At 40.1% G+C, this 12,242-nt stretch overlaps 1 protein-coding gene across 2 annotated transcripts in view; it reads right to left on the reverse strand.

Moving 5' to 3' along the window:
- The window catches only part of WWC3 (WWC family member 3), a 186,140-nt gene that overhangs the window by 90,922 nt on the left and 82,976 nt on the right, over positions 1-12,242 (reverse strand). For both annotated transcript variants that reach the window (XM_050963480.1, XM_050963471.1), the window contains exon 5: positions 9,783-9,862. In XM_050963480.1, the coding sequence (XP_050819437.1) occupies positions 9,783-9,862 (80 nt within the window). The remainder of the gene's footprint in view (positions 1-9,782; positions 9,863-12,242) is intronic.

A 12,242-nucleotide genomic window follows, 5' to 3' on the forward strand; every position in this document is an offset into this window, starting at 1 on the left:
TGGCTGGCACATGCAGCCCAGCTTTTGCCAACTCCAGTTCATGTTTTCTCTGTTTTTCCTTCTCTTCATTCTCTTTTTGTTGTTTTTTCCATTTCTTTTTGGTGTTTTTCCATTTCTTTTTGGTGTTTTTCCATGTCTCGGCGGTGGGCCGCCTCTTCTTCTGCTTGTTTCCTTCGGTAGGCCACCTCTTCTTCTTCTAGTTTTCTTTTGTGTGCTGCCTCTTGGGCTGCCTATTCTCTTTGGAAGGCTGCCTGTTCTCTTTGGTAGGCTGCCTCTTTGATCTGTTCTTCTCTTTCTTTCATCTCCATCTCTTTTTGTTTTATTTCCAGTTGTCGCCTGTGTTCAGCTTCTCTGAATTGTTCTTCGGCCTCAATTTTTGCCTTAGAAGTCATGGTTCCTGTTTTCTTGTGTTGGGGTGCCCTCCGGTGTTTATCTTCTGCACTGCAGGCTCTGTTGCCTCCTGAAGTCTGCCTAGCAACAGTGCCTTTAGCTAATTTTCAATGTTAAGTAAACCTGAAAAACCACTTTATTTGCATGCATATAGTGCTGGAACTTGCCTCCTAATGGGAGGGCTATTGCATGACAAAAGACCCTTAACAGTCTGGTAATGGCTTCTTGCTTAACATGCAAGCCACAAACTGCCAGAGAGAGCAGAAAAAAAAATTCTCTCTGGTTCCCTTTTAAAACCAACTGTTTCTCTCTGCTAAAAAGCCCTTAGCAGAGAAAAGAAAAATATAATATTCCTACTGGCTTCTGGATTCTGTCTAGATACCACCCGCTGCTACACCATATCATAACCTTAGTCCCAGATTTGGACCTTAGCGTCCAAAATATGGGGGTTAGCATGAAAAACCTCCAAGCTTAGTTACCAGCTTGGACCTGGTACCTGCTGCCACCACCCAAAAAATTAGAGTGTTTTGGGGCACTCTGGTCCCCCTGAAAAACCTTCCCTGGGACCCCAAGACCCAAATCCCTTGAGTCTCACAACAAAGGGAAATAATCCTTTTTCCCTTCCCCCCTCCAGGTGCTCCTGAAGAGATACACAGACACAAGCTCTGTGAAACTACACAGAGGGACTCCTCCTCTCTGTTTCCAGTCCTGGAAACAAAAAGTACTTTCCTATTCCCCCAGAGGGAATGCAAAATCAGGCTAGCAATCCAACACACAGATCTCCCCTTGATTTCTTCCTCCCACCAATTCCCTGGTGAGTACAGACTCAATTTCCCTGAAGTAAAGAAAAACTTCAACAGGTCTTAAAAGAAAGCTTTATATAAAAAGAAAGAAAAATACATACAAATGGGCTCTCTCTATTAAGATGATACAACACAGGGTCAATTGCTTAAAAGAATATTGAATAAACAGCCTTATTCAAAAAGAATACAAATCAAAGCACTCCAGCACTTATATTCATGCAAATACCAAAGAAAAGAAACCATAGAACTTACTATCTGATCTCTTTGTCCTTACACTTAGAAACAGAAGACTAGAAAGTAGAAACTACTTCTCCAAAGCTCAGAGAAAGCAGGCAGACAGACAAAAGACTCAGACACTCAATTCCCTCCACCCAAAGTTGAAAAAATCCGGTTTCCTGATTGGTCCTCTGGTCAGGTGCTTCAGGTGAAAGAGACATTAACCCTTAGCTATCTGTTTATGACAGCCCCGGAGTGAGCGTGAGATGGGAGAAGTGAATCTGCTGTTCCCATTACTGTACCCAGCCCCCCGTGCCTCTCATATTGTACGCACCTCGCCGTGCTAAGTGAGATTCTGCTATGCCTGTACTGTTTAAAAAGACAGTACGTATTTTTCATACTGTATAACATGGCCCCTAAACACAAGGCACCTACTTCATCTGGTGCTCAACCGAAGAAACAGCGATGTGTTCCAACGCTGGAGGAAAAACTGGCCGTGTTGGACTTATTGAGAGACGGTATGTCCATCGCCAACGTGGCACGTAAATACAGCCGCAACGGATCTAGCATCCGTGCCATCAAGATTTGAGAGAAAGAAAATCGTCAAGTCGTGGCATCAAGTGCTCCAGTAACTGCTAAGGTGATGAGCCAAGTGCGTGATAAGACCTTAGTGAAGACTGAAAAGGCATTAAACTTTTGGCTGGAAGACATGAACTGTAAACGTGTGTCTACTGATGGCAACATGTTGCGAGAAAAGGCTCTTAGCATCCATGACTACAGACTACTGGTGAAGCTGCATCTGCCAATGAGGACGCAGCAAAAGCCGACCCCGAACAATTAAAGAAAATCATAGAGGAAAGGGGCTATCTTCCAGAACAAGTTTTTAAATGCTGAAGAGACTGGGCTATTCTGGAAAAAAAATGCCCACCCACACTTACATTTCAAAATCAGAAAGACAAGCCCTGGCTTCAAAGCAGCTAAAGACCATGTGACTGTGTTGCTTTCTGGCAATGCGGCTGAGCATTTAATAAAGCCAGGCTTGCTCTACAGGGCTGCGAATCCCCATGCACTAAAAGGCAAGAACAGAAATCTCCTGCCTGTGCTCTGGCAATCAAATAAAAAGGCTTGGGTGACGGCAGCATTATTTCTGGATTGATTCCACAAGCGTTTCATTCTGGAGGTCAAGCAGTACCCTGAAGAAAAAAGGACTTGACTTTAAATTGTTGCTGATCATAGACAATGCTCTTGACCATCCTGCGGCACTCTGGTCTGCGTATAATGATGTTGAAGTCGTCTTTCCCCCCCCCAATACCACCTCCATCCTCCAACCTCTCAACCAAGGCGTCATTAGCTGTTTCAAAGCCACATACACGAGGCTTACATTCGCATGGATTCTTACCGCTATGGATGCTGATCCCAATGTTAATGTGATGGAGTGTTGGAAGTCCTTTAACATTGCTGATTGCATCACTTATATTAAACAGGCAATGGATGCAATCAAGACTGAAACAGTCAAGGCATGTTGGCAAAACCTATGGGAAGACTGTGAGAGTGATTTTAAGAGTTTCCCGACCATTTGATAAAGAAGTGCAACTCATCGTTCAGTGGCCAGGCAAGTGGATGGTGATGGCTTCGTCGACATCCTCGAGGACGAAATTGAGGAATTAATTGAGGGCCATAGAGAAACATTGACTAATGAAGAGTTAGAGGAACTGATAAAATCATCTACAGAAGACAAAGATGACGACGAACAGGAAGAGCCAGTAACTTGGAATCTTCATAAATTTTCTGAAGTGTTCCAAGCAGCGAAACACTGCTAAGGTGATGAGCCAAGTGCGTGATAAGACCTTAGTGAAGACTGAAAAGGCATTAAACTTTTGGCTGGAAGACATGAACTGTAAACGTGTGTCTACTGATGGCAACATGTTGCGAGAAAAGGCTCTTAGCATCCATGACTACAGACTACTGGTGAAGCTGCATCTGCCAATGAGGACGCAGCAAAAGCCGACCCCGAACAATTAAAGAAAATCATAGAGGAAAGGGGCTATCTTCCAGAACAAGTTTTTAAATGCTGAAGAGACTGGGCTCTTCTGGAAAAAAAATGCCCACCCGCACTTACATTTCAAAATCAGAAAGACAAGCCCTGGCTTCAAAGCAGCTAAAGACCATGTGACTGTGTTGCTTTGTGGCAATGCGGCTGAGCATTTAATAAAGCCAGGCTTGCTCTACAGGGCTGCGAATCCCCATGCACTAAAAGGCAAGAACAGAAATCTCCTGCCTGTGCTCTGGCAATCAAATAAAAAGGCTTGGGTGACGGCAGCATTATTTCTGGATTGATTCCACAAGCGTTTCATTCTGGAGGTCAAGCAGTACCCTGAAGAAAAAAGGACTTGACTTTAAATTGTTGCTGATCATAGACAATGCTCTTGACCATCCTGCGGCACTCTGGTCTGCGTATAATGATGTTGAAGTCGTCTTTCTCCCCCCCAATACCACCTCCATCCTCCAACCTCTCAACCAAGGCGTCATTAGCTGTTTCAAAGCCACATACACGAGGCTTACATTCGCACGGATTCTTACCGCTATGGATGCTGATCCCAATGATAATGTGATGGAGTGTTGGAAGTCCTTTAACATTGCTGATTGCATCACTTATATTAAACAGGCAATGGATGCAATCAAGACTGAAACAGTCAAGGCATGTTGGCAAAACCTATGGGAAGACTGTGAGAGTGATTTTAAGAGTTTCCCGACCATTTGATAAAGAAGTGCAACTCATCGTTCAGTGGCCAGGCAAGTGGATGGTGATGGCTTCGTCGACATCCTCGAGGACGAAATTGAGGAATTAATTGAGGGCCATAGAGAAACATTGACTAATGAAGAGTTAGAGGAACTGATAAAATCATCTACAGAAGACAAAGATGACGACGAACAGGAAGAGCCAGTAACTTGGAATCTTCATAAATTTTCTGAAGTGTTCCAAGCAGCGAAACACTTGAATGATTTAATTTGTGAATATGATCCCTCTATGGAACGAAGCCTCAAAATCACATGTAGTATTACAGATGATTTGAGACCATACAAGAAATGTTTGAGGAGCTAAAGAGACAACAGCGACAGATGCCAATCACCATGCTTTTAAAGAAAAAACAACCAGCAGCAGCAGAGCATACACAATCAACTTCTCGAGCTGAACCAGAGCCAACCACTTCGTTTACGACTCGCTCTCCATCACCCAAGCCTGGCCCATCATCTCCTGGATCGACATCAAGCCCTGACAACTCAATAATAGTGTTGTCAGGGTAGATGAAGACTAATCATTGGAGTGTGAACAGTACAAGACTGGTGACTGTTCAGGTTTACAATACTGCACTGTACTGTACTGTTCATTTTTTATTTTTTCATTCTTCTGTCTTATGTTATTAAAAATACTGTAAAATTATATTTTGCATATGTAGTCTATTATATACTGTACTGTACATTGCCATGTACAATACATAGTACTTATGGGTATTCAAGGGATTTTCAAGGGCCATTTTAACTACACACAGTTTTCGCTTTAAGCGCTGACCGCAGAACGTAACCCCAGCGTAAGATGCGACAGACCTGTATACACTTGAAAGAGCTGTATTCTTCTAGAGATGTCCTGGGCTCACATATGTGAGGAGCTGCCTCACAGGTTAAAGAACCATTGGCTGTAAATGGTGAGATTCATTGTTAGTGGCAGCAAAAAGGCTTATGAAATTCAACTCTTGAGTAAACTGTTGCTGCAAATTCATCTTGTAGAATATTTTTGAGGTAAAAGGGAAAGAAAATCTGTAATCTTTATTAAAAAATAAACTTATGAACATTTTTTTCCAAAATTCAATTGGCCCCTATAAAAATGTTTTGCTTTCAACATGATTTTTAAGTTATCAAGAGACAACAACTAAGAGGATCAAATTTAATGTGCAGTAATACAATTTACTGTCTATAATACTTCTTTTTTACTCTATATACCTTGAAAAAACCACTGCCCAAACCTACCAGCTGATTTCCCATATCACACAATAGATTACATCCTAAAAGAATGGAAAGTTGTAAATGCAGAAATTGTAATACATCACTAATCCTGGCAACAGGCCTTCAAGTTAACCACAGATGGCTTTCTGCAAGTCTTCGGTCAACAGCAGGTAAAGAAGGCAGGTTTTCTGCAAAAACTATCCCATTACCAGAAACAATACCTTAATTATCTTTACACCATTTTTATATCTTTTTTTCTTTTATTAAAGTGATAGCCATATTTGGTGTTTTCTTGCGGACCACATTTGCTGTGATTTTATATCTACATTATACAAGAAAATTACATTAAAATAACATGAACACTGCAAGGTCAAACACTCAAAAACCAGAAAGTGCTAGAATTACCTGCACAACCTTCATTCGGCCACCTTGTGCATACAGATTACAATGCAGCCTTTAATTGCATGATCAGACTCTAGACCTTCCTTACTGAGCAGGTTGGATGATGCTTACTTACTTTGTTTTCGCCTCATTGTTCAATGCTTTATTTACCACCTGTACTATTCAAACACTCTTCTTAAAATAGAATTATTGATTTTCTCATGGGCCTTCCTCCAGCACTCATCACTATAAGATTTGTGTACTTCACAAACATTTATTAATTTACTTTCACAACACCCCTCTGAGGTGACAGTCATTTTACAGGTGGAGGGAGCTGAGGCACAGAAAGATAACATTTAAGTTTCCACTAAATTTGGATGCTCAATTTTAAACACTTCAGATCTAATTTTGCAGAGTCCTTAGCTCTTTATATAACTTCAAAGCACAGTTCTCACTGACTTCAGCGGCAGCTTGGAGAGTTCAGCACTTCTGTAAATCAGACCCTCAAGGTCTCAAGTCAGGCAACCAGAAAATGAGTGACCACCTGTGAAAACCAGGACTAGAGAGGGATGAAACACATACACATGCTCTTTGCCAGTGGGTCTATTCCATCCAAGCCTGACCCCTTTTGCTCTGTCACTTCCAACCTGCCTCTTTTCTGTCTCTTTCCCACCCCTGGCTCCTTGCCCCAGTCTCCATTCCTCAGGCTTCTCATAATAATCCCAGTCTCTCTGGGTTCATGTCCAAGTCTCAGTTACCCCCTCCCCACACCCTATTCCAGTCTTTTTTTCCTTTCCCAGGCAGCCCCACTTACCCATTCTTGGTTCTTCCTCCTATCTGTCTCTCCCCTTATCCACCACTGGCTCCTCCTCATATAGTCAGTGTCCATCCTCACCCCCTGCCTAGTGCCAAAGCCCAGTTTCTGCCCTTCTTTGCCCCGCCAGTCCCAATTCTCCTCTCACGCCTCAGCTCCTTGTCAGATCCATCTCCCCTCCCTCTACCCCTTCTACCTTAGTTCCTAGTCTCAGCCTCCTTGTCCAGCCAGTATCAGTCTCCCTGCTCCCCCAGCTCCTGGTTCTCTCTGCATTCCCTCCAACCAACTGATCTGGCTTTTGTCCCCTCTGCATTCAGATCAGATGGCTTACTCCTCCACACTGCATTGGTGCCAGAAGGGGGTCACTGAGAGCACAGAAGAGACAGCCTCACCGCTCTCAGGTCCATTATCTGGCCCCACTCTAGCATCGAGCAGCTCGCAGCAGCCATTAAAAGGAAACTCAAGCTTTGTCACTGAAGCCCCGAGCTGCAGCGTGATCAGTCACGCTGTGGAGATGGGCCATGCGCAGTCTAGGCAGCACAAGGAGCTCTGATGGACCAAAACATGGAATCTACAGAGAAGTTACTTGCTAAAACCAAAATCTTTACTGAGCATTCAAGAAGTGTGTTTTTTCAAAGGCTTATAAATTGGCCAGGTGTGGGCAGATTTTCATAGGGATGGCAAAATGAATCTCTCTCATACAAAGGACCCCCGCTTGCCTCATCCTGCCCCCACCCAGACAAATTTCAAGTCCCTGCTCTGTAGGACAGGGTTACTGGAGCTATTCAAAGAAAAAGGTCAGATTTTTTTTTTTATATAGGCAAAACAATGTATTGTACCCTAGCCTCATTATCCAAAACATCTGAACCATTTTGGCTGAAACTAACAAATAAATCAATATATAGCTCAGCCTGAGACAGACATCTAGCAGGGAAAATTTCAGCCCAAATAGTGCAAGTTTGGCAAAGTTATAATAAATTGAAAACAGGGTCTTATAATGGGAAGTGTCAGGCAATCTTAACAACAGGCAGCACTACCAGCCCCACCTATAAGAAAATCTGCCTGATCTCCTAAGTCTCAGTCCAGGACCATTGAAGTCAACAGGAGTTATAACACTGACTTTAGTAGTAATAGATTCAGGCCCCTAACTGCTCATAATATTTTGCCGTTTGGAAACTATGTAAGGGTTTTAAAGACCTAACATTCACCCATATGCAAAGCTCAAAATACGATTCCTAACACTGCTTAAAGTCACACTTAAAAATGAAAGGAAACATGATTGCAAACGAAACAATTACAACTCCACTCCTCCTATTTTATACTTGGTAATTAGCTGAAAATGTATAGTTTTGACACAGCCTAACGAGAAGGCAGAAAGCAGTTGTGAAGTCTGAAGTTTTTAAAGAAATTCTACAGCAGAAGAGGAATTAACAAGGTGACTGAGCTTAAAGCACCTGCAAAAAAAGTAAGTTTTCCCATTTAAAAAGGTTGGGGGAGATGACCTACTTGGCTGCCTCTTTTGTGACAATGCACACTCTCTGTATGGATAGATACAACAAAATACCAGATTCACACATGATTCAAAAAATTATATCCAAAAAACAAGCCTTTCCAGAGTAGCCTTTTTAAAAAACACAAATCTCCTGGCCCATAAGTCAAAAAGTCACTGTGGAGAACATACAGAGATCAGCAAAGCAAGAATGCTCTAGAGAAATTCTTGAAGAAAATTCCATCACAACTTCAAACAACACACTAACAGACATATGGCTGCCTTCAGTAAACAATAAGGATGAAAAATGAGACAAAGCAGGAGCAATATCATGACTTCAATGTCAGCGACAAACAAGCAAAGCACTGAAGCACAGAACAGTCATGGCTGAACTTTTAAACTGTCTGATCAGAGGTATCTAAAAAACTATTAATTGATCAGATTCACAAAATGCCATTCTAAAGTAATCTTAATTTCCCCCTCTTCCCCTCCTCCCCCACCCCCAATTGTAAGCAATTTAACTTAGACTAAAATCTTGGACATTAATGTTTAGGTTCAAAACTATTTCTCAGGCCTTTTTTTTTTTTTTTTTTTTTACAAAACCATACAAGAGAAAGCTTTGAAATTGCCTTCAAATCACTTTCTTTGTTCTTGGATCTTCCTAGGGAGGTGATTAATCCTTCACAGAAACAGCAGAACAGAGCCTTAAATCAGAACGCTATCATCCTCATTTTAAGTTAACCTCATGCTGTCATGGGAAAGAAAGGAAAAGCAGAAATGTGTTTTATCTAGTTTTAAACCTTAATATTGATATAGATATTAAGTCACTGTGTAAGGCGTAAATGTTTGTGTGTGTATGCGCTACCTGTCATGTGAATACAACAGCATTCTGAATTATTGCTTGTCTTGAAACAGTCAAGATCTTTTCGCTATAAAACAGTTTCTTCATGTGTTACCATATCTTTTCCATTACTTTAGTATATTCATAATTAGTCTTCTATCATATACCTCTGACTGGCCTCGCAGTTACCTGTTGTAGTCAATTTAAAAGACATTTGTGTATGAGGATATCTAGTTAATATTTGCCAGTTAAGTATTTTGGCCTGACAAGAGTTTTCTTCTCTTAAACTTTTAAGTATGACCTGCATCTTTCATGTGTATTTGTTATTTACTAAGTACCATGTTTAGCAAACGGAAAAGAAAGCTGCTGCCTGTTTTTAGATTGCTGCCTGAAAGTCAGAAATTAAGGACAACCGTCAGTTGCAAAAGTAAGCAACCACCACCTCTACACTAAGCTCAAAAGGGAATTCTATAACCTAAAATACAAAAATTGTTCAATTTTTGCATATTTTGCCAGTTTTTCATAAACTTGCCGGCACATTAATCAATGGCATCATCATCCAAAATAATTTCAGCCAATCTTGCTTACATCAGTTTGCCTTATGATCAATCAAAGCACATTGTTAGCACCATCCATAGTTGTCTAAGTAGGGACACTTGTTTAAATAAATAAATAAATAAATAAATAAATAAAATAAGAAAGAAAAACAATTCAAAAATAAAAACTTACAGCAGGAGTCTGTGCGTTAAATCAAGCTTTGTAACATTTCCAGTTAAGTAACAAGAAAGTACGCCAACAGGAAGAAGAGAAAGAAAAATTCCCCCCTCCCACAACCTCCCAACTCACTCTTGTAGTGTTTCCACTCCTTTTTCTTTATATTGCAGTTCTTCCTTCATATGTGCCAACTCTCGTTTTAGTCTAGAAAGCTTAAAACAAAATATTTTTTAAGCAAAAATATGTTATGGCAGCAAATCACTGAGTAACTATTATTCTTCTTTCAAATAATTCTTAAAATAATTGTTCTTTCAAGAATTTACAATTACTGTGTATTGTTCAAAGACTAATATTTTCAAAAAGAAAAGTGATAATCTGTTTGGTTTTTAATATACAGAAAAACAAAAACAAATGCTTTATAGAAATATTAATAAAAACCTACCCAACAACGGTCACAAAGTAACAACATTGCCAAACGTACAAAGTCGGTGCTTCTTTGTATAATCTTCTACTATATTATCTGCTATCATTTGTTCTAATAGCCAACAAGTCTCTGTCCGCACGTGATTTCCCATTTCTCGTCTCCCTCGGAACAGTGATTTCCCATTTAACTCTGTAGTAGACAGCCACCCAAAGACCTGCCCAACTATATTTAATTATATTGCAAACAGCAAGCGCAGACAGCCAGAAAGGGGAAGAGGTTCAGTACTATGGCCTTTTCAATGGGAAGAATGTTCGTTTGAAGTCACTAGAGATTGTGATGATTCATCTGCCCATTTTTATTATAAAAGACAAGTACAAAGTGACCCTTCAGCAGCAGTAAATAGTGAAAGTTGCCTGGCGGATCATTTATTTAATGTAATAATAAGCAGCTGTTCATTATAATCTCCTCAAAATTTCGTGTGTGTCTGCAGTGATGTTTACTACCAAGTTTCACTATTTTAATAAAGTTGTTCCTTAACTGATGCTTATTGTAACAGATACACAGAATTATGTCTGGTTCCGTATGGATGTTTTATATTTTTGGTTAAAAAGTAACATATGTTTTGGGATAGGCACTCCTTTGTTCGTATATCCATTTCAATAAATGATGCCATCAACTTTCAGCTACAGAAAAAAAATGAAAATTGAGTTTCATAAACAGAAAAACTGAGTCTCCCAGAGATTTAGTGGATTTTCTACGATGTACCTGAAACACTGATAAGTCATATGTAAATCAGTGACAAAATGATTAACACATCTCCCTCATGCCCTGCAAAAACAGAAGTCACTACATCTTCATAACAAAACAGGAAGTATATAGTGACTTCTCGGATTATCTAGTCCAACTCTTATAAAATACACTCCGCTAAAATAAGAAAATATATCACTAATATCTTCCATGTTTATACACCTCTACCTCGACATAACACTTTCCTTGGGAACCAAAAAAATATTACTGTGTTATAGGTGAAACTGCATTATATTGAACTTGCTTTGATACACCCAAGTGCGCAGCCCCGTCCTTTCCCCCTCCCACCCCGGAGCACTGCTTTACTGCGTTCTATCCATATTTGTGTTATATCAGGTCAGCGGTGTATATTCAATGGTGTATAGTATATTGCACTCTTCATGTTAATTCAATATACATGCGCGTGCATAACACAGAGGTTCATCCTATGTACAGAAGTAAAAAGGTGTATTTCATAGTCACTTTATTATTGGACTACAGAGGGTGGGGGACAGAGACGGGTAATCCCTATGCAAATAGAAAAGTCACTTATTTCCTTTAAACCGTGTTTAGAGAAATTGAGTGAAATTTTAACTTGTTATATTTTCTTGTTTGGTTTGCTGCATTTTCCAAACATTAGCTCTACCATATACAGTATGTTGTAAATGAATGCTAACAGAATACATGCCTTTGATGGGTGGTAAACAAATTTATTTTCCAGAGAGCCACTCCTGTGAAAAGTGGTCACTAAATCATGAAGTCATAAACAAGAACACCATCCTTCAAAGATATGTATTTTATTTATTTCATAAACTGAGCATCTGGCATGCTAAGTCCATTTTATCCATTAATAAAATGCAGTTTAGTTATATGGTGGGCCTTAAGTTATAAGCTGCTTTATTAGTTGTGGGCATCTAACTAGCTTCCATTAAATATGTAGAATTTTACTGTTCATTAGGAACACTGACAAGCAGATTTGGAAAGATAAGCACAACTTTCCCCTCTACCACTGTAACTACTTCAGACAAGACAATATTCAAAGTATGGTTCTAACCTAAAAATGGTTAAGTAAAAATGGTACTTTCTTATACAACAGATGTGGTCCATATGTGTTCAGAGTTCTATATTCTTACCATAGTATATGGAGAAGTGTTGGGGGTGGGTCATTTGTCACTTTTATAAATGCAGCCCTGGGCAAGCGATCTATTCTGGTCTGTGCATCAACTAAACTGCGTTCTCAACACAGAGCCACATCCTGACCTCAGTTACATCTGCAGAACCCTATGGAACCCAAGAGCAAAATTTAATGACAACTGGTTTGGATAGGTGTTGCTGGGGACAGAATTTGACTTGCAGAATATTTGCTACTAGTGATGATGCTT

This window comes from Gopherus flavomarginatus, chromosome 1, assembly GCF_025201925.1.
Source record: "Gopherus flavomarginatus isolate rGopFla2 chromosome 1, rGopFla2.mat.asm, whole genome shotgun sequence".
Classification (NCBI taxonomy): Eukaryota; Metazoa; Chordata; order Testudines; family Testudinidae; genus Gopherus; species Gopherus flavomarginatus.